The sequence below is a fragment of the Cervus canadensis genome, chromosome 4 (genome assembly GCF_019320065.1).
Source record: "Cervus canadensis isolate Bull #8, Minnesota chromosome 4, ASM1932006v1, whole genome shotgun sequence".
NCBI lineage: Eukaryota > Metazoa > Chordata > Mammalia > Artiodactyla > Cervidae > Cervus > Cervus canadensis.
In genome coordinates, this window is record NC_057389.1 from 84,678,943 (window position 1) to 84,706,678 (window position 27,736).

The following is a 27,736-nucleotide window of genomic DNA, read 5'->3' on the forward strand; positions in this document are numbered from 1 at the left end:
ACAATAACCAAAACATGAAAACAACCAAAATGTCTATTGGCAGATGAATGGATAAAGATGATATGGTAGATATATTAAATGAAATACTACTCAGCTATAAAAATAATGCCACTTGCAGCAACAGGGATAGACCTAGTGATTATTGTAGTAAGTGAAATAAGTCAGAAAGAAAAAGACAAATACCATATGGTATTACTTAAATGTGGAATCTAAAATATGGCACAAACAAACCTATCTACAAAACAGAAACTGACTCACAGACAGGGAGAACAGACTTGGTTTCCAAGGGGAAGTGGGGAGAGAGAGGTATGGACTGGGAATTTGGGGTTGGTAGATGCAAACTTTTACATGTAGAATGGATAAACAACAAGGTCCTACTGTATAGCACAGGGAACTATATCCAATCTCCTGGGATAAACCATAATAGAAAATAATATAAAAAAAGAACATATCTACGTATATAACTGAGTCATTTGGTTATACAGCAGAGACTGGCACAACAATGTAAATCAACTATACTTCAATTTAAAAAATTCCTCAAAAATGGATCCAAATGGAAAGGAAGAGGTAAAATTGTTATTTGAAGATGACATGCTACTCTATATAGAGAATCCTAAAGTCTCCAGACAAAGATTATTAGAACTAAAATACGAATTCAGGAAGGTTGCAGGGTATGAGATTAATATATACAAATCTGTTGCATTTCTTTACACTAATAATGAAATATCTGAAAGAGGAAGTAAAAAAAAATCCTGTTTAAAAATCATATAAAAAAATATCTAAGAATAAACTTACCTGAGGAGGTAAAAGACCTATATGCTGAAAACACTGATTAAGGAAACAGAAGATGATTCAAAGAAATGGAAAGATATCCCAAGCTTTCAGATTATAAAAATTAATATTTTTAAAATCACAATACTCCTCAAAGAAATCTGCAGATTTGATGCAATCTGTATCAAAATATCTGTATTTAACAGAACAAGAACAAATAATCCAAAAATTCATATGAAACCACAGAAGACCCAGATTGCCAAAGAAATCCTGAGAAAAAAGAACAAAGCAGGAGGCATAACCCTTCCAGATTTCAGACTTTACTACAAAGATACAGTAATCCAAACAGCATGGTATTAGCACAAAAACAGACACAGTCAATTAATCTACAGTAAAGGAGGCAAGAATATACAATGGAGAAAAGAGTCTCTTCAGCAAGAGGTGCGAGGAAAGCTGGATGTGTTGTGCTGTGCCTAGTCACTCAGTGGTGTCTGACTCTGCAACCCCATGAACTGTAGCCCAGCAGGCTCCTCTGTCCATGGGGATTCTATAGACAAGAATACTGGAGTGGGTTGCTGGATAGGTACATGTAAATCAGTGAAATTGGAACACGCCCTTGCATCATATACAAAAATAAACTCAAAATGCTTTAATAAATATAAAGACATGACAGAGATTTCCCTGGTAGTCCAGTAGTTGAGAATCCACCTGCTAATGCAAGGCATGGGTTTGATCCCTGGTCTGGGAACTAGGGATTCCACATGCTGAAGAGGAACTAAACCTATGTGCCACAACAACAAAGCCTGAACTCTAGAGCCTGTGAGCTGAAACAACTGAAGCCCTGGCACCCTAGAGCCTGTGTTCCGCAACGAGAAGCCATCACAATGACAGCTCAGTAGCCACAACTAGAGAAATCCCATGCACAACAATGAAGACCCAATGCAGAAAAGAAAAAAAAAGGACTGAAAACATGACATGATGAAACTCTTAGAGGAGAACACAGGCAAAATATTTTGGATATAAATCACAGTAATATCTTCTATGCTCAGTCTCCCAAGGCAAAAGAAATCAAAGCAAAAATAAACAAATGGGACCCAATTAAGCTTAAAAGCTTTTGCACAGCAAAGGAAACCATCAACCAAGTGAAAAGACAACCAACAGAATGAAAGAGAATATTAGTAAATGATGCAACTGACAACAGGTTAATATCCAATAGAGACAAACAGGTCAAACAACTCAATATGAAAAAGCAAACAACTCCATCAAAAAATGAGCAGAAGGCTAATTCAAGTCAATGTATGACAAAAACCACTACAATACTGTAAAGTAATTAGCCTCCAACTAATAAAAATAAGTGAAAAAAAAAATGAGCAGAAGACCTAAATAAACATTTCTCTAAAGGAGACACACACATGGCCAATAAACACATGAAAAACACTCAACATCGCTAATTATTAGAGAAATGCAAATCAAAACCACAATGAAGTATTACCTCACACCTGTTAAAACGGCTATCATGAAAAAGTATATCGAAAAAAATGTTGGAGAGAGTGTGGAGAAAAGGAACCCTCATACACTTTTGGTGGGAATGTAAATTGCCACAATGAAAATGTAGCCACTATAGAAAACAGGATGTAGATTCCTCAAAAAACTTAAAATTGAGCTATGTATGATCCTGCAATCCCATTCCTGGGAAAAGAAAAGATGAAAACTCTAATTTAAAAAGATACATGCATCCTAACATTCACAGCAGCACTATTTACGATAGTTAAGACATGGAAACAACCCAAGTGCCTATCAATAGATGACTAACTTAAGACGTAATATGTATGTGTGTGTATACACACACACACACACACACACACACACACATAATGGAATATTACTCAGCCATAAAAAGAAATATTGCCATGTGCAGCAACATGGATGGACCTAGAGAATATTATATTTAGTGAAGAAAGTCAGACAGAGAAAGACAAATATATGGTATCTCTTATATGTGGTATCTAAAAAATAATATAAATGAATCTATTTACAAAACAGAAACAGACTCACGGACATAGAAAACAAACTTAAGGCTATAAAAGGGGAAAGGGAAGAGGGAGAGGGAAAAATTCAGAGTATGGGATTAACAGAAACAAACTATTATACCTAAAATAGATAAGTAACAAGGATTTACTCTGTAGCATAGAGAATTATATTCACTATCTTGTAATAATATATAATGGAATATAATCTGAAAAATACATATATACATAACACCTTGCTGTATACCTGAAACTAATACAATACTGAAAATCAACTCTGCCTCAATTTAAAAAAGAAAGAAAATACACAGGGCTTTGTTCATTTGTGTAAAAGAAACACAAAAAAGATAAAGCATAGGAGAGACTGCTTACCAAAAGGGGTGGGTGGAAATGGGGTGGAATGAAGAGGGCAAAAGCATCATGGTAGCAGTAGAAGAAAGATAAAGCAATACTCCTCTGATAATATTTTTTTGTATAACTATAATTCTTAGAACCATAGTAATGTTTCACATACCTTCACACAGCCCCCTCCCCCTGAATAAATAAACAAAACAAAACAGGAAGGGGGAATCAAAAACTGAATTCAACACTACCAAAGGAATGTATTAATTACTATATAAAAACTGAATAATAATTTCAGTGAAAGTGGAGGAAAAGAACTAACCTATCTAATTTTGAAAAAGAGTCTGTTGATAGGACACTGTAATGCTAAAGACAAATAGAACTGTACATAAATGATGTAGCAATTTCCTTAGTAAATGTATTTCTCACAGGGATCTGGGTTAACAAGTCTGAAACTTCTCTGAGTGTACAATAGGATAAAGGAAGGAAGGGAGGGAAGGAGGAAGAGAGAGAGAGACAAAGCAGGAAAGAAGTGGATTTTAACGCATAAAATAAATATCCATGAGTTCATACTGATATAAATAAGTGAATAAATAAATGGCAGAAAATAGTTATTTTACAAAAAGAAATTTCAATTAATAAATGAAACAGGTAGCAGCAAAGTATTGATTGAAAATCACCATTACATGAACACCACAGTACGAACTGTTGCAGTCAAGTTCCTCTGATGAATGGTAGTGTCAGTGGGTGAAAGTTTGAGGAGGAACAGGACTTATGGAGTCATAAACTATCTTTTTTTTAGGTATTTATTAACTACAGAGGGAAACTAGTAACTTTACAGTGGAGAAAACCAGATATCACCTTAATCAAGTGAACACTAATATGACCAATAATAACATAAATGCACTGACATTAAGAATTCCTTAATATAACATCATTTCTGTGGTATTCTTATCAAAAATTACATAATCTCTTTCTAATCATGAGAAAACACTAGACAAATTCAAATTGAGGGACATTCTACAAAATAACTGATCAGTAATCCTCAAAAGTATCAACCTTACAAAAGACAAAGACTGAAGATCTGTCACAGTAGATTAAGGGAGAAATAACAATCTAATTTAACTTATATGCAGAGTACATCATGAGAAACGCTGGGCTGGAAGAAGCACAAGCTGGAATCAAGATTGCCAGGAGAAATATAAATAACCTGAGATATGCAGATGACACCACCCTTATGGCAGAAAGTGAAGAGCTAAAGAGCCTCTTGATGAAAGTGAAGGAGGGGAGTGAAAAAGTTGGCTTAAAGCTCAACATTCAGAAAACTAAGATTATGGCATCCGGTCCCATCACTTCATCACAAATAGATGGAGAAACAGTGGCTGACTTTATTTTTGGGGGCTCCAAAATGACTGCAGATGATGATTGCAGCCATGAAATTAAAAGACGCTTACTCCTTGGAAAGAAAGTTATGACCAACCTAGACAGCATATTAAAAAGCAGAGATATTAGTCAACAAAGGTCCATCTACTCAAGGCTATGGTTTTTCCAGTAGTCATGTATGGCTGTGAGAGATGAACTATAAAGAAAGCTGAGCACTGAAGAGTTGATGCTTTTGAACTGTGGTGTTGAAGACTCTTGAGAGTCCCTTGGACTGCAAGGAGATCCAACCAGTCCACCCTAAAGGAGATCAGTCCTGGGTATTCATTGGAAGGACTGATATTGAAGCTGAAACTCCAATACTTTGGCTACCTGATGCAAAGAGCTGACTCATTTGAAAAGACCCTGATGCTGGGAAAGATTGAGGGCAGGAGGAGAAGGGAACAACAGAGGATGAGATGGTTGGATGGCATCACGGACCCAATGGACATGGGTTTGGGTAGACTCCGGCAGTTGGTGATTGACAGGCGGGCCTGGCGTGCTGTGGTTCACGGGGTCGCAAAGAGTCAGACATGATTGAGCGACTGAACTGAACTTTAACAATCTAATGCAATGTAGGATCTGAGATAGGATCCTGAATCAGACGAAAAGACATTAGTGGAAAAACTGATGAAATGTGAATCAGGTCTGTAGCTAACAGTTTAATGCCAATGTAACTTCCTAATTATGACCATTGTATTATGCCGAAGAATTGATGCTTTTGAACTGTGGTGTTGGAGAAGACTCTTGAGAGTCCCTTGAACTGCAAGGAGATCAAACCAGTAAATCCTAAAGGAAATCAGTCCTGAATATTCATTGGAAGGACTGATGCTGAAGCTGAAACTCCAATACTTTGGCCACCTGATGCAAAGAACTGACTCATTGGAAAAGGCCCTGATTCTGGGAAAGATTGAAAGCAGGAGAGAAGGGGATGACAAAGGATGAGATGGTTGGATGGCATCACCAGCTCAGTGGACTTGAGTTTGAGCAAGCTCTGGGAGTTGATGATGGACAGGGAAGCCTGGCGTGCTGCAGTACATGGGGTCACAAAGAGTCGGACATGACTGAGCAACTAAACTGAACTGATTATGGTTATAGAAGATAACATTTCAGAAAGCTGGATGGGAGGTATATGGAAACCCTTTTTAATATTTTTGTGACTTTTCTGCAAGTATATTAATAAAATTCAAAATAAATGTTTTTGAAAAGTAAACCCGTATGTGCTTAAGTTACTTACTATTAGTCAGATATTGTGTGTAGCCAAAAGTAATCCTAATTGGTTAATTTAGCTAAAAAATCATTCAAGAGAAAAAATACTTTGCTTTTTCAATAATGACAAGGGTTTTCCCCCTTGTGACATGAGGAAAAAGAATGTGAAACTTACCTAAAATTGCAGAGAGATTTGAAAACTCAGGTACCTTCTCTATTGCTACCGCTTTACTTATGTCCAAAAGAGTAGAATTCCTACATGGCATGTTTTCTTCCAGCATGGGACACTCCCATTCTAAAAAAAAGCAGGGAGAAATGGCACAAAATTTTGAATAGCACACAAGTGGCAGGTTACCTTTTTCTCCCCAACTTAGGTTCCTAGCCCATACAAAGCTATGGTAATTGAAGAAAGTTTAGGTGAAGCATAAAGAAAAGCCTTGAGGACATCAGGATATTAAATAATCTTCGGGCTTTTGCAATGCCCAAATACTCTTATTTCCTTTTCCCCACTTTTCCCATTATCCTCATATTATATGGCATATTTAGTTAGGCCAGTATTCAATGCAAACGTTATGATGATAAATTATCATAAAAACACTGTCTTTAACTCTTTTGGTATATATATAATGACCACCTCTTGTTTTTCCTGGAGCCAATAAAGTCTTATTTGTTTAGATTTTTCTGTATTCTTCATCTATTTAATCTTAAACCCTACCAAACTGTATAAATCCATTCTATTTATTCCATTCTCTGATGTTCTGAAATTTCATATTGTTTTGTCTTGGTGTTTTCTCATCTATTGTGCTAGACAGTGTATGGCCCTTTCAACCCAGAAATCATACTTCTTAGATCTAGAAACTGTTCTTGAGTTATATCTTTGGTGATTTTCTTCCTCCTGTTTATTTCATTATCTTTTTCTGAGACTCCTATTATTTGATATTAGATTTCATATACTACTTCTCTAACTAAACCTTTTTCTCCTTTTTTTCCCTCCTGACTTTTTTCCCCCTGGGAAATCTCAATTTATCTTCTAATCCTTCTACCGAGGTTTCCATTTTGCTATTGCCTTTAATTTATTCTTTTTTTTTCCCTTTTTTAAAATTTTTTTTTCATTTATTTTTATTAGTTGGAGGCTAATTACTTTACAATATTGTAGTGGGTTTTGTCATACATTGACATGAATCAGCCATGGTTTTACATGTATTCCCCGTCCCGATCCCCCCTCCCACCTGCCTCTCTACCTGCTCCCTCTGGGTCTTCCCAGTGCACCAGGCCCGAGCACTTGTCTCATGCATCCAACCTGGGCTGGTGATAATTTATTCTTTTTTTAAAATTTATTCTTGAATATTCTCACTCCCCCTTTTATTAAACAGCATCCTGTTCCTATTCAATGGATGCAATATACATATTTTTATCTCAAGGAAGACTTTTTCCCCCAGTATCTTCCTCGTATTCCTATTTCTGTTTGGTTTCTTCTCTTATTTTTAATTTTATTGTGGTGGGAACACCTAACATGAGACCTACCCTCAAATTTGAGAGTACAATAGAGTATTGTTAACTGTAGGCACAATGTTGTGCAAGACATCTCTAGAACCTACTATTCATCTTGCATAACTAAAACTCTACCTGTTGCTTAGCAACTCCCCACATCTCCTTCTCCTTGGGCCCTGGCAACCAACGTTTTACTCTCAACTGCTATAAATCTAACTACTTTAGATATCTCATACAAGTGGAATCATACAGTATCTTTCTGCCTGTGACCGGCTTATTTCACTTGCCATAATGTCCTCAAAGTTCTTTTATAGTGTTGCATATAGCAGGATATCCTTTTTAAAAGCTGAATAATATTCCATTGTATGCATATACCATATTTTCTTTATCTATTCATCCATCAGTGGTCATTGGGCTATTGTGAAAAGTCTGTAATGCACATGGGAGTTCAAATATCTCTTCTAGATTCTGACAGTAATTATTTTGAATAAATACCCAGAAGTGGGATTGCTGAATCACATATGTTACTTCTATTTTAAATTTTTTGAGTAACTGCCATACTGTTCCATTGCAGCTTCACTATTTTACATTCCTATCAACAGTGTACAAAAGGAAATCCAATTTCTCCATATCATTGCCAACACTTACCTTTTTTTAAAAAAAAAATAACCATCCTAATAGTTGGGAGGTGATATCTCACTGTGATCTTGATTTGCATTTCCCTGATGGTTAGTGATCTTTTCATATACCTGCTGGCCATGTGACTATCTTCTTTGGGGGGAATATGTTTGTTCAAGTTGTCACTTTTAAAAATCAAGTTATTTGGATTTTTTCCTATTGAATTGTGGAGTTTCTGATATATTTTGGATATTAATCCCTTATCAGATATGTGGATTCTAAATATTCTCCCTTTTTATAGGTTGATTGTTTCTTGTGCTGCGTGGAAGCTTTTCAGTTTTATCTAGGCCTACTTGTCTAATTTTGCTTCTGTTGCCTATGTTTTGGTGTCACATCCAAGAAATAACTGCCAAGACCAATTGTCATGAAGCTTTTCCCCTATGTTTCTCCCAGGAGTTTTATAGTTTTTGGTCTCACATGTAAGTCCTTACTATATTTTGAGCTGACTTTTTTGTATAAGGTAAGGGTCCAATTTCATTCTTTTGTATATGGCTATCCAGTTTTGTCAACATCATTTGTCAAAGAGACTATTTCTTCCACATTGTGTATTCTTGGCACTCTTGTTGAAGATCAAATGTCTTTATGGATTTAGTTCTGGGCCCTCTGTTCTGTCCTACTGGTCTATATCTCTGTCTTTACTCCAGCACTATAATGTTATGTTTACTATAGCTTTGCAATATACTTTGAAATCAGTTAAGTGTTAATTTTCTGTCCAGATGTTCTATCCATTATTAAAAGTGGGAGTATTGAAGTCTCCTACTATGACTGTATGCCTATTCCTACCCTCAGTTATGCCAGTGTTTACCTTCTATGTTAGGTGCTTTGATGTTGGGTGGATATTTATTCATAACTGTTGAGTGTTTTAATTGATCCTTTATTTGATTTATCCTTTAATTGATCCTTATGCAACATTCTTCCTCGTCTCTTATAAAAGTTTCTGACTTAGTCTATTTTTTTTTTTTTTTTTTTATCTGATATAAGTATAGCCCCTTGTGCTCTCTTTTGGTCACAATTTACATGGAGTGCCTTTCCCCACCCATTTACTTTCAGTCTATGTGTGCCCTTAAATCTTAAGTGAGTCTTTTGTAGAGAGCATACAGTTGGATTATTTCTTCAACCATTCAGCCACTCTTCTTCTTTTGATTGGGTTTAATCCATTTATATTTTTGATAGAGGATGATTATTGATAGAGGAGGATTTACTATTACAATTTTGCTGTTTTCTGTTTTATAGTTATTTTGCCCCTCTTCCCTCTCTTGCTCCTCTGTCTTTCATTGATTCTTTTATATTGATATGCTTTGACTCCTTTCTATTTTTCTTTTATGTATCTTCCATAGGTATTTATGGGGCTTACATAAAACATAGTTTTAACAGTCTATTTTACACTGATAGCAATTTAACAAAAACTCTACGCTTTTACTTCACCCCTCAAACACATTTTGCAGTACTGATGTTATAATTTACCACCTTTCATATGGTATACCCATTAACATATTTTTATAATTATATTTGTCTTTTAACTTTTATACTAGAATTAAGAACGATTTATATGTCACTGTTATCGTATCAGTGCATTTGTCTATATACTTACCAATGAGTTTTATACTCTCATATGCTTTTATATGGCTGTTTAGAGTCCCTTGTTCTAACTTGAAGAACTCCCTTTAGCACTTCTTGTAAGGCAGGGCTAATGACGATTAATTCCTTCAGCCTTTGTTTGGACTTCTCTTCATTTCTTAAGGATAGTTTTGCAGGCTTCAGTATTACTGGTTGGAAGTTTCTTTCTTTCAGCACTTTGTCTATTTACTTCCACTCTCTTCTAGCCTGCAAGGTTTCTGCTGAGAAATCCATAGTCTAATAAGGTCTCACTGTATATATCAAGTTGCTTTTTATATTACTGCTTTCAAAGTGCTTTTTCTTTGACTTTTGACAGTTTGACTATGTGCCCCCATGTGAATTTCTTTGGTTCATCTCATTTGAGGTTTGTTGGGGTTCCTAGGTCTGGATGTACACTTCCTTCTCCAGATTTACGAAGTTTTCAGCAACCATTTCTGTGAAGAAACCTTCTGGCCCTTTTCCTCTCCCTCCCTCCCTCCCTCCCCACTTCCCTTTTCCCTTGATCTGTTTTCTTGTGTTCTGTAAGTGTCAAACTTTCTTCATTCTTTTATATTCTTTTTCCTTTTAGCTCCTGTGACTGGATATCAAATGACTTATTTTTGAATTTGCTGATTCTTTCTTCCGATTGATCTTTTACTGTTTTTTTTTCTTAGTGCATTTATTGTTTTTCTCAGCTCTAAGATTTTTTTTTGATTCTTTTTGAAAAATCTCTTCTTAAAATTCTCACTTTTTCCATACATTGTTCTCCTGAGTTCTTTATGAACATTTGTTGAATGTCTTTATGACAATCATTCAAAATTCTCTGTCAGGTAGATCATACATTTCCATTTAATCAGAGTCACTTTCTGGAGCTTTATCTTATTCTCATTTTTTGGACCATGTTTCCCTGTTTCTTCTTTCTCTTTAATCATTTGTGTTGGTGTCTGCACGTTAGATAAAACAGCCAGCTTTCCCAATCTGTAAACAGATAGGCCTCATACAGAAGAAAATCTTCATCAATCTTTCCAACCAGGATCTTCTCAAACCTTCTTGCTAGTTCAAACCAGAGTCTTTGTTTTCAGTGGCCATGAGGCATCTAGAATATAACAAGTCCTATCACTGCTCTAAGACAGATGAGACAAAAGCTAGTCCCTTGGGCAGCCCCAGAAATGTTGGAATGTTGAACACAGTCCAAATCTTTCCCTTCCCAAAGAGAAGCCGGGATCTAGTGAATGTTCTCATGCTAGGATAAACTGGTATCTTTGTTTCAGCACTCATCAGACTTCTAGAGTACGTCAGGTCCTGCCAGCACTCTGAGGCAGACAAGTCAGTAGTCCATTCTTTGGTTATCTCCAAATAATTGAGAGCTTTTGGCACATAGTTCAGTCCTTTCCCTTCCTCCCTAGGGAAAATCTGGGAGCTGAAGTTTTCCTGCCAATTGTATGGTGCTGTATGGTAGATGTGAATTATGATGAAAGGGTGTCTTGAGTTTTTCTACTTGCTTTGATGTGACTGGTTTCGAGCTTGCCTGGAGTGCAGGAGTCACTCAACTAGTTTTGAGATTTCTCACAAAGTCTCACAAAGGGAAATACATGGACACAAATTAGTCCATGTATTGTTGTTGAATTGGTGTGTCCATGGGGAAAGGCAAGTCTAGGGTTTACTATTCCAACACCTTACTGACTTACTACCATATTTTGCTGTTTTGACTCCTATGCTTTATGTTAGAGAATTCATCAGAAGTCTGGTAGTCCTTGTCTTTTGCTCATATTTGAGAGGGGGCCCTAAATGGCTAAGTGGGATCTCTATGGCTTAGCTGGGGCTGGCCACATAGGCAACTTCACTGTAGGGTTCCTGTCAGTTTCACTGAAGCACTACAGAGGTCAGTATCTTTTGATACTTTCTTTAGGGTTGCTCAGATTTCTCAGGAAAAAACTTCCATTTTCCTGCCTGGAAGTTTCAATTCTGGGTGCTAGCATTCTAGAAGCTGAATAGAGAAATGGGCTATTGGGTTAGGATGAGACTAAGCATTGGGTGAGCAGTCCCACAATTTGGAATGTACATTTGCATTTAACTACCCCTTTCTGCATTCACTACAGTATCTGAAGCAGTAGGCTTTTTCTATATAATAAATAATACTGAAATCTCAGTGGCATAAAATGAAAGCATTTCTTTCTTACACCTGTCTACTATTTGGCTCAACCAGCTCCGCTTCAGGCTATAGGTCGGGTGATCAACTGGGGCAGCTCTCCGAAGTCTGCAGTCTGCCCAGGGCTATCCTGCTCTGTATCTCTTATTCTGGAGTTCAATAATAGAGGTAGAAGCTAATTAGGATATGCGTATGGTCCCTGACTCACAATGATTCAGCTTAAGAGTTTTTCCCATCGTAAGTGGAAGAAGATTTGTATTTTCCTCATGATAGCAAAAGGATAGGGGGACAAAACCAATTATGTACGCACATATCAAAAGTTTGCTTATGTATCACTCACTGATATCCATGTTGCCCAAAGTCATATGGCCAACCCCAAAGCCAAAGAGTGAGAGGAAACCACCCACCATGAGGCCATGACAAGGTAAATGACAACATTTCAAAATACTATGGTATCCCTGCTATTAACAGTGCTTAGTTCAGGGTCCCTCTGTTTCAAAACACCCCGAAGAATAAATTTCTAGGAAAGGAGAAAGAGAAGTCACTACAATTTTTGTATTTTAGACACAGCTTTTTACAAGTATTTTACAAACCACATTGAAAGCTTTTCTGGGATACTATAGTATTCTACAAACTAGCTTGTTTCAGGGGTATTCCCATTGTTGATTCAGGATTCAGCTTTTTCAAGTCCACTTTATCAGACCATTTGCTCTCTAGCTTTCCAAACTTTATGCTTTATTCTTTCTCATTCTCTTTACTCTTATGTGTTTATATCTTTTTAAAAAAGTGATTTTCTGCCATTGCACAAAGTTGTGGAAGAAGGCATATGTTCAATCTGCATTATTAAAAAAAGGCTGTTAATTATACATATGGCAAACATAAATAACTGATAATTTGTAGAAAAAATTCAAGCAGGGAGATGGTCCAGTCAACCTTTGAATTACTGAAAAGTAAGAGAAGTATAGGAAATAAAAGATAACCCATAGTTCAAGAGAACAAATATACATATGTTATGTATAAAGCTGCTTAATATTAATAACTGGATATGTATTACATGTAAATGCTAATCTCTTCATCTTTTCCTGATCTGGGTGGTTTTGATCTATAGTCCTATGTGACTGAGTGTGGAACACAATGGATAGTGGGCAGAGAGGTTTTGGTGAGGAAGATAAGTATACCTTCTCAAAAGGAACATTATTCATTTCAGAATTTGTAGACAAAGGAGCAGTTTCTATGGAGGAGCAACTTAAGATTGAAATTTTCTCACCTAAATAATCTGATCCTCTGAAGAGCTCAGGTGATGGGAAGCTACTTAAATTCTCTTCGGAACTCTTGTATTCTGTAGAAGGGTCTGTAAATGAATAACTTAGAAGAGAGCCAGAAATATCATGCTGCAAACTTAGTCCTATAGAATAAACAAGCAAAAAGAGCAAAATGTTTCAACAGTAAACAGATTCAAAATCCTAAGAACTTAAACTTGTAGAAATATACATGCAGTTGTATACTAGTAATGTAAAATTATACATAAAAGTGAAAAGGCATGCGATTGTATACAATCTTAAATTGTACTTGAATTTCAATCTTAGAATATAAGTCTATTTTTGATATGAAGAAAATGCAATATAAACCCCTTCCATTGTTTTTCAAAGTTTTATAAATTTATTCTTTCCCTACTTAGGTTCAGTTATAATTCTTGACTCAAAAATACAAATTTTATCAAGTATACCTTAATAATAAATATAAATAAATAAAATGTATACCTAATTTTTCAAGTGCAAGTTTTATATATAAGTAACCCATTAACTGTAAGTTGACTAGCTAAGAAGAAAGGGTGATTCTAGTTATTCCATTTAAAAAACAATGAGCAAAACATAGATTCAAGGGAACACAGATCAAAGGAACTGAACAGAGTCCAGAAATAGACTTACATGCATAAGAGTAACTTATTTTTGACCAAGACGCAAAGGCAATTCAATGGAGAAGGGATATTCTTTCAAACAAATTATGTTGGAACAACTGTATATCCACATGAAAAAGCAAAACAAAATAAAATAACTTGCACTCATATCTTCCATCATATAAAAAATTAACTATAAATGCATCATGATTCTAAATGCAAATCCTAAAACTACAAAATTCTACAAAAAACAGAGGATAAAATCTTCATGACACTGAGTTAGGTAACAATTTCTTTAATGTAACAATTAAAGAATGATTCATAAAACAAAAGCAGTGATAAATTGGGCTTCATCAAAGTTTAAACCTTCTATTTCAAAGAGACAAGCCACAGAGTAAGAGAAAACATCTGTAAATGGACTGGAATCCAAAATATAAAGAACTCCAAAAATTCAATAATAAGAAAACAAACATCTCAATAGGAAATTGGGGGAAATATATGAACATAAAATCTCTCTAATTCAGAAGTCTTAAAGTCATCCCTGTGAGAGCAGACTAGAATGAAAATCTTTCCAGTAAATGACAGGGATAGAACTTAGTATTTACTTGAAGAACCGGAAGGTTTAGTAAGAAAAGAGAAAATATACTCTACTATAGACAGTTAGCATTTATGAAACATTCCTAACATGATAAAACAGAGGTCAACACTAACAGAAACTGGTGGAGTGTGGGATAAGGGATGAAAGGAGAGGATCACTCTTAAAACCCATTATCTTCTGCCCTGGAGTTGACTTATATCTATCTCTGCTCATTCTTCACCTACCCAAGACTACTAACTATCCTTCCCACTTTGACCTCACCACATCTTTTTCTTTCACTCCAACCCCCTCCTTAATGTTGACAACTGTTTTCAATGTGGCCACCTCCTCCAGCCACCAGTGCACCACTTAAATTGACTGACTCAAGCTACCATCCTTCTTCACCTCGTCAGATGTCAGAGTCAGGCTCTTCCTCTGAGTATGTTTCTCTTCCCATACTTCAACTGTCCCAGAGTGTCCTTCCCTGTCCTTGCTACTTTTCTGTCTTCATCCTTCTCATTCTCGGTTGCCACATCTCTCGTGCCGTCTACCTCTCAAAATTCTATGAATACCACTCTCAGGAGAGAAAATCCTTCCACCAAACTCCAGAACTCCAACTGGGCTCAGAAACTAGGAAAGCCCTGTACTCACCCCCCGGGGTAACTTGGTAGAGAAAAGAATAAACAAATGTTCCTGACTATAATAATAGAAGGCTGCTCCTGGTGTCACAAGTAAGAAATGTAAATGCATTTTAAAATTACATTTATATCAAATTATACATTTTAAAAACTCAGTTCTACAAGCTTTTAGCAAAAACTACCACCTCTTAAAGGAATTAAAAAAAAATTGCAACCTCTTGTCTCATAACTCCCTATCATAATAAGACAAATGTTTTCAAGCCTATTAACTCTCTTGTTTTTTATATGTTTATATTTATAAATTAAATGTATTCAATGATTCTGTTATTATAATTGCTTAAATATATTTACAGCTGAAAATATATAGTATTTATGTACTATGTACATATGTACTATGAGCTCTATTATTTATGTCACATTTTTGCTACAAGTTCTTATTTTTCCTTTGAGTTATTGATTACCTAATTTTCAATTAGTTTTCTAAGTACCTATTTCATCTCAACTTTTTGCAAAAGTATAAATTTCTTCTCAATTAAAAAAAAAATGCCAGGTTATCTATCAGTTCTTTCTTTCCCTTCTTCTTCCCTTCCTCTCTCTCCTCCTTTTTCTTTCTTCCTTTTTTTCTTTTTTTAAAGTACTGCTACTGGAGATCTCTTACACTTGCTCAAATTGGGGTTGACTGTCTGCTAGACATGCTGCACAGGTGTCCTCCTGGGATTTCCCTTTACCATGATCCTAAGAAATTATTTTATATATTTCATGTATTAGAGCCTTTGATTTCTGGATTTCATGATTTCTTCCTTATTGATTTCCTTTCTGGTTTTGTTGGAATATCCTCTTCATTTCCTGAGAAAAGGAGCATAGAAGACCTGTTTGAAAATTTCTTTATACTATCTTCCTATCTGAGGGATTGTTTAGCTGAGTACAGAATTCTAGGCCAGTATATTAAAAAGACTGATGCAGTCTTTAGTGTTAGACAGATTTAAACCTCACTGTTCCAAGTTCCCCTTCTGTCCCATATCTGTACAAGTTGATGAGCCCTGGTGCTCCATCTTCTGGCAAAAATGGCATGTTAAAGCCTCATCCCAGCCCCACTCTAACCACCTACACACCCCAACCCAGTCTCTTTTCCCTGCTCTCTCAAGCCACTTTCAGTCCCGTTCAGGAAGACACTCTCCTCTCTAGGAGGCCTCATTATATCAGTAATAAACCCTTCCACACCCTCTTGGTATGTGAGTGGCATCATTAATCTTGAAATTTAAACAAATTTTGGGTGAGGCTTTATCCTATCTCTGCAAAGTCAGTTCTCTTCAGAAAAAGTGCACTTTTCCACAATGTTTTAGCTCTAGAGTTGCTTCTGAGATGTTCAATGTTATTCACATTCTTGATTGCTTATTTGCAATAGGTAATTTTTTTTCCTCTGAAAAACTGAAGGATTTCTCTCTTTATCCTGAAGATTTTTAAATTACATGACATTGTGTCTTGGTATGGGTCTTTTTCATTCATTGTGATGGGCAGTTGGTGGGCTCTCTCAATATGTACACTCATGATCATTTTTACTTCTAAAAAAATTTCCAGTTTCATGTGCTTAATAATTTCATTCCTGTTTACTTTATAATATCTGGAACTACTGTTTTTCAGATATTAGAATGCCTGGACTCAGGTTATAATTTTTCTTTTTAAAATAGCAGCTTTATTGAAATATAATTCATATTCCACAAATCCCAATCTTTTAAAGGATACAATTTGGTGGGTTTTAGTTTACTCACAGAGTTGTGTCACCACTATTTCTTTTATCTTCTCTTTAATATCTGTTCAACTTCTGGAGTATTTCCTTAAATTGATCACCCAATCCTTCATAGAATGTTTTATTCCTGATTTCATATTTTCAAGAATTCTTTTTGTTCCCTGAATGCTCCTTTTTTTTGTAGCCTACACTCATTTCATGGACATGTTTCTTCATCACACTGAGGATAATAATGAAAATATGACTTAAAAATAAGGGAACCCTCTTACACTGTTGGTGGGAATGCAAACTAGTACAGTCACTATGGAGAACAGTGTGGAGATTCCTTAAAAAACTGGAAATAGAACTGCCATATGACCCAGCAATCCCACTCCTGGGCATACACACCGAGGAAACCAGATCTGAAAGAGACACGTGCACCCCAATGTTCATCGCAGCACTGTTTATAATTGGCAGGACATGGAAGCAACCTAGATGCCCATCAGCAGACGAATGGATAAGGAAGCTGTGGTACATATACACCATGGAATATTACTCAGCCATTAAAAAGAACACATTTGAATCAGTTCTAATGAGATGGATGAAACTGGAGTCCATTATACAAAGTGAAGTAAGCCAGAAAGATAAACACCAACACAGTATACTAATGCATATATATGGAATTTTAAAAGATGGTAACGATAAGCCTATATGCAAAACAGAAAAACAGACACAGATGTATAGAACAAACTTTTGGACTCTGTGGGAGAAGGCGAGGGTGGGATGTTCTGAGAGAATAGCATTGAAACAAGTATACTATCAAGTTTGAAACAGATCGCCAGCCCAGGCTGGATGCATGAGACAAGTGCTCAGGGTTGGTGCAGTGGGAAGACCCAGAGGGATGGGATGGGGAGGGAGGTAGGAGGGGGGTTCAGGATGGGGAACACATGTAAATCCATGGCTGATTCATGTCAATGTATGGCAAAAACCACTACAATATTGTAAAGTAATTAGCCTCCAACTAATAAAAATAAATGAAAAAAAAAGTTTTTTTTTCTTGCCTTGTCTGTGTTCTTCAAGTTTCTTTTTATTTGGTATCTAACTTTTATTTTATGCATATAAAATCTGTATAATTCCTTAAATGTCTGGTAATTCTTGAATGTCTAAGAAGGAGGGACTAAATAGTGGCTGGAAACTGGATTCATAAGTGAGGTTTAGGAAGCAATATGGGCTTTACTGAAGGGTACTTGGACAGGAACCAGGTAATTACTGCCAGGATATAGGTCTTCTCCTGGTCAGAGAAGTTTCCAAGAGAGGAACCCTCCAGGCTCTTAACTGGGGTGTATTTTCCTGAGTGTGATGAGTCTGAGATAAGTAAACAGACTTTACTTAATTCCCTTCCCTCTTCCTCCCACCCCTCACTGCTAGTTTTCAGTATAGCACCCCTGCCCTCTGCAGTACTGAGCATCCCTTTGCTTCAGTGTCTCTGGACAGCCATGGTGGGAATAAGAGTAGCTGCCCAGCTACATTGTCCTGGCGGAGGGATCAAAGTATCTAACTGCTACTTTTAAAGATTTCCAAAAATTCTATTTTCAACATTATCTCTACCTATTCCTTCACAAATATGTGGAATATGTCTCTAATTTCTGAACCTTCAATCTGCATTGTTTCACTTCGTGGTTTACCCTAGGTTTCAGCCTTTTTTTTTTTTTTTTCCTATTAGGACTATTAAACTTAATTCATTTACATTGCAGATTCCAAACTTTTGTTGATTATCTCTCGTCAGCTAAGGTTTCTTCTCTTTTTCTCTACATTATGGCCTCATGCCTTTTTTATGCCTTTATTGATATTTTAGTGTTTTCAGAAGGAATAAATAAATATGTTCAATCCTCCATATTAAACATGAAATCCTGAGTTAATTTTAATCATGTTGCAAAATTTCTAGATTCTAAGACAGAATTAAAACAATTGTATGTTAAATAGAATTCTGTGGGTTGCTCAAAACCTAACCATTTATATTTTATTGTAGTATAAAGTATTCTAGGTCTCAAATATCAATCAAATATCAAACAAACTCAGATACAGCTAGTTTGTTAATTAGAGACAGTCTGTCTTCTATTTTCTCACACATCAACTTGATAAAGCTAGTAACCAAGGACATTTATCATATATTTAAACTATAATTTCTTAAAATATTGATTATGATACAATTGTTAATTTCCTCTAAAAAGAGTAGAAAACTCATTCAACAAGCATTTAAAATTATATTATGTCTCAAGCATGGAATAGGAAGATAAAAGGCAGTGCTTATTCTCAACAGCTTTAGAGCTTAGAGGAACAAATATTATACTGTTGTTTTGAGTCCTATGACAGTGCCATGGAACTACCAGGAAAGAACAACTCATCTAGAAAGAGAGAAGAGCAGTCAGGAGAGGCTTCCAAAAGAGATGGCACCTGAATCTGTATTTGAAGAACTAGCGGAAGTTAACTAGGCAAAGAAGGAAGAAGAAGGAGGGAAAAGCGTTTGTTAAGCACGTCCCATGTTCTTTTACACTATATTTTAAGAAAATTCCTGTATTTTCTACCTAGCTAATTTGATTTTCAGCTGAATACATCCCAATATTAAGTTGATTTATTGTTTTAAAATTTTATATTTTTAGTTTTCAGGGACTATAATTTTTTATAGCAGCCTATTACATTATGGATTCAATTGCCTCTTGTCTCTAAAGAGATATTTAAAGTTTACTATCATTCCTTCAGGTTTTGATTCTTTTGTTTGGTTCATTTGTGTCCTCTCTTTCATGGCATTGGTATTCTCCAAAGATTTGACTGTTTTTGATTGTCTGTTCATATGTCTATTTGAGAATTTCTGTTTATAAGGCAGAGAATATAAATTCTGAAAAAAAACAAGCTACCTCTGGAGATTTTAGAAGAGTGATGTGACATTCTGGGGACTTACGTTCTGAGTGGGGGTGATCTCCTGTATTTTCTGGGCATTGTGGCTACACGGGAGTGTGTGCAAGCTCAGTCACTAAGTTGTGTCTGACTCTTTGTGATCCTATAGACTGTAGCCCACCAGGCTCCTCTGTTCATAGGATTTTCTAGACAAGAATACTGGAGTAGGTTGCCATTTCCTCCTCCAGGGGATCTTCCCGACTCAGGGATCGAGCCCATATCTCCTGAATTGGCTGGCGGGTTCTTTATCACTGAGCCACCTGGAAAGCCCTAGGTTACATGGGGGCGCTGCCCTATTTGGCTAGTATCCACACTGGAAGTCTCCTATATCAGAATTTCCACTTCAGAGAGCCATTATGTATCTTTTCCCTGGGATTAACAAGTATAGCATAATCTATATTTTTTAACTTTTCTGCCCCTTTGCTACCCGTATGGCAATCTGGAGTTACTTCAGACTCTTCTGCTCCTCTCTCCAGCTCCAACATTGATCCTAAGGAGCCAAAATGAAGTCTTAGTTCACTTTGCTAGGCAGTAATTCCTAGGGTTCTGACCTGGCAGCAAGCACTAAGTTGCCAGTGTTCCCAATATGAGAAGGGGGCCAGGTCATATACTGCTTAAATGTAGTGCTTAATCCATCATCTTGACAACTCCTTCAGAGTCCCATCTATTACAGTGTTTCACCTTTATTGACCAAGTGTTTTGGGTTAAGTGCATCTCCAGAGCTACTCTTACCTCTGCAGTGGTTTTTCTCTGCTCTTCATATATTCATCAGTCTGATCTCATCTGTCCTTAAGAATTCCTCAGGCTTTCTGGTGTAGTAATGACATCCTCTTTTTGTTTTCAAAAATAAGTTCAATTACACCAAATTTCTATCAGCAGCCCTCCATGTTCAACTCCCTATTTGAATTACTAGTCATCTTTTTTTTTTTTTATATAGTGAAAACTTTTATATTTGGAATTAGCCAGCTGGACTCAGTTTAGATGATCCCAATTTTGTTGGCAACATCCAAAGCATCATAGTCAGGAGCCAGTCGAACATATGCCTTCTTCTCTCCATCAGGCCTGATCAGAGTATTGACCTTAGCCACGTCAATGTCATAGAGCTTCTTCACAGCCTGTTTATTTGGTGCTTGTTGGCCTTGACATCCACAATGAATACCAGTGTGTTGTTGTCTTCTATTTTCTTCATGGCTGACTCGGTGGTGAGGGGGAATTTGATGATGGCATAGTGGTCAAGTTTGTTTCTCCTGGGGGCGCTCTTCCGAGGATATTTGGGCTGCCTCCTGAGCCGCAGTGTTTTGGGCCACCGGAAGGTGGGTGACGTCCGGATCTTCTTTTTCTTGTGGCTGTGGACACCTTTCAACACTGCTTTCTTGGCCTTCAAAGCCTTTGCTTTGGCTTCAGCTTTAGGAGGGGCAGGGGCTTCCTTCTTCGCCTTCGGCGCCATCTTCATGAAAAGCTTGAATTACTAGTCATCTTAAAGGCACCCATTACTTAATATATTAAAGAGAGAATTTATGATTTTCCTCTCAAACAAGATTTTTTCAGTGAATGGCAGCACCACCTTACACTCAGTTATGCAAACCAGAAACACACGTCACCTTTGACACCTCCATCTTCAATCTTCATCTGTAAATTCTGTCAATTTCATTTCCTACAATAACCATATGTATATCCACTTCTTTCCATTTCCAGTGTCATCTGTTAGTATAAAAGGCCATCATTCCTCCCCTTTACTATTGCAGTAGCCTCCCAAAAGACGTCTATTAACAGCCACTTCTGCTTCTTCCCATACAGTGACTAAAAAATATGATCATATTATTCCCTATTTAAAAGACTTCAGCAGCTTCCTGCTGCTCCAAAGATAAATATCTTTGGCATGGCCTACAAGGCTATGGAAGGTCTCGGCCTGTTCAACCTTATCTTATTGTCACATTTCCTCCTCTGTTCCCTTTGCCTGGATTTCTCTTTATTCATCTTTCTGTATAGTTAAGCTCTACATTTCTTCAGATCTCACGTAAATTACCACTCCCTCATGGAAGCCTTCTCTAATCTCTTCAACTAAATTCAGTTACAGTCAAGTCTACCTCACTTTTGTAACACCTATCACAATTGTGTTTGAAGGCCTTGAGGATGAAGTCCAGAGCACAGGCAGAAGGATTCAACTTGGACCAGGAGAAAGACATTTTTTCTACTGAGATGGGAAGAGAAGACAGATAGATACAAATGGATGTTTATGTTTGTAAGAAAGTAAGTTGAAGGAGTTCACATTGCCAGTCTTACCTGTTACTTGTTTACTACTTGATGAACTACTATCAGTCTGGAGGTCATCTGTCACTGACTCCTATATGAAATAAGAATTAAACATATAGCACAAATTATGAGATGGAATATTTTTATATTATAATATTATAAAAACATTGATTTGGTTATTTTAAAAACACAAAACTAATGTCAACTTTGTGTATCACTTTCATATTTAAAACATTTTTCAGCTTATTGATATAGATGTAATCTGATATTTAATATTAAACCTTAAAATATAATACTGTGGACATATCTAGGGTGTCAAAAATATACTAGTCAGTAACTATTGTGGGATAAACCAGCAAAGTGAAAATGAAAGTTGCTCAGCTATGAAAATCAGAGTCACTCAGTCATGTCCGACTCTTTATGACCCCATGGACTTATACAGTCCATGGAATTCTCCAGACTAGAATACTGGAGTGGGTAGACTTTCCCTTCTTAAGGGGATCTTCCCAACCCAGGGATAGAACCCAGGTCTCCCACATTGCAGGAGGATTCTTTACTGTCTGAACCACCAGGGAAGCTCAAGAATACCGAAGTGGGCAGCCTAGCCTTTCTCCAGTGGATCTTCCTGACCCAGAAATCCAACTGCGGTCCCCTGCATTGCAGGCAGATTCTTTACCAGTTTAGCTACCAGAGAAGGGAAGTCCCTGATAAACCAGCAACGAGAAGATAAAGATGAATATTTCTCTATCCCCTAGGCAAGAAGGATTTTTTCCCCTCTAAATACAAAAGCAAAATAAATAAAAAGAAAATGATAAATATGTCTAAAATACCAAAAGCAAAATAAAAGGCAAACAAACAAATGTGGAAATATTTGTTACATATCTGTGTAAAGTACAACTATCTTCAATATATAACGAATGAGTATTTCACAAAGTTACACAAATGGCCAACAAAATGAGAAAAAGTATCAACTTTATTAGCATTCAAAGAAATGGAAAGTAAGCAACATGCTACTTTTCATCTATCAAATCTATCTATCTATATATCTATCTATATATTTTTAAGTTTCAGATAAGATGGTGCCAGCTGGACAGAATGAAATAAATAAAATAAAAATTTTAAACATAATCCAACCCTTGACCCACTGCAACACATTCATCTTAGGATAACAATTTAAGGTATATAAAAACAGTTTCTGTGGTAGGATATCTACTGATATATAAAACAGCAAAACCTTGGAAACAGTCTCAACCTCTCAACCACAAAAAATAGTTGTAGAAATTACAGTATGCCTATATATAAGACAAAGCACTATGCAGACACTAAAAGCCATATTTTTGAAGATTATTTAATGTTAGAGGAATTTATACAATAATTTGTTAAAAAAAACAGTTTTTAAAGGCACAGGAAAAAATAAATGGAAGGAAAATACAAAAATTAAAAGGAACTGCTTAAATATTCTTTTTGCACATCTTGAATCATCTGTTAGGGACACTTAACACCGTTAAAATCTGGGGAAAAGACTTTTTTAAAAAATGTGTTTTGTCAAAGTTGCCCTCCCCCAAAAAACATGTCATAGAGAAATATGCAAGCTAAATGCTGGACTGTGACTATCAAATTTAATGCTAATGTCAGATGAGTCACCAGCAATTTTTAAAATCTGAGTTTCTCCAAACTACTGCTCCAAGCAAGAACACTGGAGTGGGTAGCCATTTCCTTCTCCAGGGGATCTTCCCCATCCAGGGATCAAACCCAGGTCTCCTGCATTGCCCGCAGATTCTTTACCATATGAACCACTAGGGAAGCCCAAACTACTGCTATACATCTTTAAAATATTTTACAGAATCCATATTAAGTACATTAGATCAGGAAGTTACATAATATTTTAATGATAATGAATCCTCTGTTTCTAATTTTTAATACAAAGTCAAATGAGAAAACATGAAAATGACTTTGAAATGTGTGCTACCAAACATAACAGAATTACTAAGAAGCATTTTATATTTGTCACACAGAAAATTAGCCAGTAATGAATATTTCTTAAATCTTTGACAAAGCAAAGAAAAATAAAAATGCATGGTGATGAGTCTACCAGAATCAGAAATTTAAGGCCCTATCTAAAGCCACAGCATCAGTATTTATAAAAACACTGGAAAATTATGTAGTCTCTATTGAACAAAGATCATATTATACTTCCTTTCAGAGGTACATTAGGTACCACTAGTCTCTGCACTAAGTTTACCCGAGGACCAGAGGAGAAACATACGTACACTCCATAGAGCAATCTTCTCATCCTGGGTCTCTTCACTAGTGCTATTTTCATGCAGGCTTTTCTCTCCTGTAACTCTTAACTCAGTGCTAACAAACAAACAACACAATTAGTTTGTAGTGTCTGGACTTGGCTCTCCACACTCCAGATCACTGTTCACGCTGTTTAGAATCTGAAAGGCTCTATGGGGTCATCATTAGCCAAGAACATAGTGTGTGAATTGTATCAACACCCAATATGCCGGGTATGCTTTCCTGGAGATTATATCTCACTTGCCTTTGGGCAACTTGGCCAAATTTCCTTCTTTAAAAAAAAAAAAAATCTCTTTCCTAAGTCAAATTCCCGGTTCTGTGTTCTGAGAAGAGCCAAATCAGAACACGTTATTTCCTTCGCTGACTCTTTTTCTTCATTGACTCTTAGAATGAGAGGTTATTAGGATCAAATCAGTACTGAAATTTTGAAATGGCCAGAGGTATGGAGCTGTTACTTGTGTATACACACCTCGGTGGCCCAGAGCTGCCACCTCCCTGACCACTCCGCTCAGATTTTTCCGCGATTCTCCGCAAACCACGCGTTTTGCCATTTCTTTTCAGGCCTAAAGACAGGGTGACACGTTTCAGGTTAAAAGCCTCATAGGCCTGCCTGCAGGCCTTGGGGAGGGCCCTGGGGCTGAGGCCCAACCGCCCCCGCCCTTGGCTCTTGACCACCCCGCATCCTGCGCCATGAGCCAGCCCCGCGGAGCTTACGGTGGGCAAAGAGCTTTCGGCCGGGCCGTGACGGGGCCTCCGCCTTGGCCGGGGCACCTAGACCTGGCTTTGGGGTTAGGTTGAGCCTACCCCCGGCCTGCTTTTTGCGGGTATAGACCCCTAGGGACCACATTGTCACCCCACCGCCAGGCCCCAGAGGCCTCTTAGCCCTGGACGGCCTGTCTCGTCGTCTTTCTGCGGAACCGAGCTACAGTCCTATGGAACCAGGGTCCAGGCCTGTGGGGCAGCCAGGAAGGAACGGAAAAGGTGAGAAAAATCAAAAGGCCTACAGCGCCGACCCCCCCACGCTGGCCTGGAGCGGCCAGCCGCACTCCCGCCTTTTTATCTCCGCGGAGTCGCGCGGCGGCTTCTGGGAAGACGCAGTGATGTGGTGGCTTCTGGGAAGACGTAGTCAGCTGGGCCCAACACCTGGTGCTGATGCTTGGGCCAGTCTCCTTAGCAACATTACCAGGAAGGCCATGGTAATGGAGTTTGAGGTCTCTAAGCACATAGAGTCTACCTAGGGGGAAGCCTGATTCAGTTCAGGAAGGTGAGAGAGGAATGAAAGCACGTTACAGTGACAGGGAATGTTTTCTGAGCACCTCAGTCCCTAGAGCCGCCAATTTACTGTGGAGCCATGGTCACTTGAGAGTCTAACCAAGCATTAGAGGTGCTTAGGTTCCAGGAGGTTTCTTCTCAGGGACAAGCAGAATCTCTGACCCCAGCCTAGAAGCTACCTCCTGGACATCTCTGAGTAGCCTTGTGGATAAGGTAGAGAGTTCCACAAGGGCTCCCCTCCTAGTGCCCTGAGGCTCAGGTCTTTTGCTCTGCCCAAAGGGAGTAACATGGGAATGACCACTCACTCCATACACTGAAGATAGACCATCTGGCTGCATCTGATAAACATATTGTGTATATAATAACCATCTTCTTATTTTTAAAAAATGACATTTCACAACATTAAAACATGCTATTTGTACAGATGAAATTAGAAAAACTCAGACTTCCGTGATGCTCCAATATTGTGTATGTAAGCACACATACAGCCACAATATTTTCATAATAAAATCACTGGATTTTTAAATTCAAAATCTGCTCATAGAAAGTCACTTATTAATAATTAATCATTAAAACTTAGCTTTGTAAAGAATAGAGGGCAGTCATTCTTACTTTATTACATATCGTGCTTTGAATCACTGAATTAGTACTTACTCAGCACCTTACTCTGTGTCAGGCATTATGGTAGGTCCTGGGGTACAGAAGTGAAATTAGAAATGGTTCTAAATAGTCAAGGATCTCACAGTTTTGTTGTTGTATAAAGCAATTATCATATTTCAACATCTTTTCTCTAGTCACATCCATACATGCTGACAGGCAGTCTGTAGTTTACAAGCCAGGTTTTCAGGCTCCCCTCTCTCCCATTGGAGAATGTTGTTTTAAAAAAAAAAAATTGTGGAGTTCTTAAATTAATTTTAGGAGGTATGGATCCTGGAATGCCCAAGACATAGAAATGGAAGAAATGGTGGAAAAGGAAAACAGCTCGAAGCATGCCCTTTGGTGGCCCTATTCTCTAGAACCCTCTCTATACTGAATTACCTTCACTGAGGTGCCATCAAGTCAGGATTTATGGGAGTTAATGCCCAGGGCTTCAAAACTTGAAATAACCTCCTGTGTCATTCCTTGAGCCAAAAGTGTCCTTAGAGATGTTCTGGTTGTCCCCTCAATTCAAAGGTGAGCAATTAGGACACCTGTCTTAGGAGGCTCATTAGGACAGGAGGTTGGCATAGGTGGCATGAATCCCCTAATATTTGGCTAGTGTGCTTGTCATGCTCCCATTCCTCCCAACACATGGCTGGGAAAGGGGTGGGGGAGGAGAGCAAGGAAAAGAACTTGAAGCCTTAAATAGCAAGGGGAGGAGGAGACTGTATAGTCAAACTTGGTTAATTTAAAGCTCTGCCTGCCCAGCCTACACAAGGAGAAAGAAATGTGTCCCCTACAAAAGGGTGAAGTAGGGTGGAGGTATCTCAATGCAGTATCTCCCTCCACTCTATCCTCAAACACACAAATGATATTTCAAGCATTCAGTCATTAAGTGTTAAAATGAACATCTTCCATTTCCCTGTTATATTGTTTCCATATCTATACTTAGAATTCTGCTTTTCAGTGTTTCAGTTCAGTCATATGATTGTTTTAACTGGATTTGGAAGTCATGGAAATACTAACTTCTATGGGCAAACAGATTCCAAATTTTTAAGAGATTTCTGAAGAAAGCTTTTGGGAAAACAGCCAGTTCTTGGATATAGGATTCCCTGGAGCCCAGAGGAAATCTTTCAGAGTACCATTTTATCAAGTGACCGCCCCCCAAACCCCTGCAACCTGAGCTTTGAGCAGTTTCATTTGTGGTACCATCCACAGGATTTAGGGTTCAACTGAAAAGCAGCTTATTTTTGCTTAGTCCACAGGATTGGGGAAAAATAAGTGATAAATGAAAAGTATCTTCAAGTATTGCAGTTAACTATGCAACCTATGTAAAAGGGCCAAGGGGATTTTTATTCAACAGACATTTCTTGAGCCTCCATGATGGAACAGACTTTCTGTGCTGGGGCTACAACCACAAGCAACTTAGTCTTAGTGGGCATGTGGCAGAGGGTCAGTTAACCATACAACCATATGGGAAGCTTCTTAGAGAAAAGGGTAGTTGAACTGAGATATAAGAAATGAATGATAGGAATTAGGGAGATTAAAGGAAAGGGTATTCTATGAAAAGGAGACTAAAATCATGATGCTTTTAGGCCACTGCAAAAAGTGGTTGGCATAACTGGAACCAAGACTCTTTGGAGGAAGGACTGGAGAAGAGACCCTGGGCCTTATGTGCTGAACCAGGGAGCCTGAACTTTATCCCAGAAAGTATGGGAAGTCATTGAAGGAATACTAAGCAGGAGAGTGGCATGACCAGATTTTCAATTTAGAAACATTGCCCTGACTCAAATGTG

At 37.4% G+C, this 27,736-nt stretch overlaps 1 protein-coding gene and 1 pseudogene across 2 annotated transcripts in view; both read right to left on the reverse strand.

The window, feature by feature from the left end:
- Nucleotides 1–24,876, reverse strand: part of MEIKIN (meiotic kinetochore factor) — a 153,161-nt gene extending 128,285 nt beyond the window's left edge. The window contains exons 1-6 of the mRNA XM_043465986.1: nucleotides 24,765–24,876; nucleotides 24,499–24,592; nucleotides 23,999–24,086; nucleotides 21,759–21,819; nucleotides 12,950–13,087; nucleotides 5,944–6,063 (exon numbers count right to left, since the gene is read on the reverse strand). Of these exons, the coding sequence (XP_043321921.1) occupies nucleotides 5,944–6,063; nucleotides 12,950–13,087; nucleotides 21,759–21,819; nucleotides 23,999–24,086; nucleotides 24,499–24,592; nucleotides 24,765–24,876 (613 nt within the window). The remainder of the gene's footprint in view (nucleotides 1–5,943; nucleotides 6,064–12,949; nucleotides 13,088–21,758; nucleotides 21,820–23,998; nucleotides 24,087–24,498; nucleotides 24,593–24,764) is intronic.
- LOC122440138 lies at nucleotides 20,408–20,934 on the reverse strand (annotated as a pseudogene). The gene has a single exon (XR_006269060.1). The product of XR_006269060.1 is annotated as a 60S ribosomal protein L23a-like (transcript).
- Nucleotides 24,877–27,736: the final 2,860 nt, after the last annotated feature.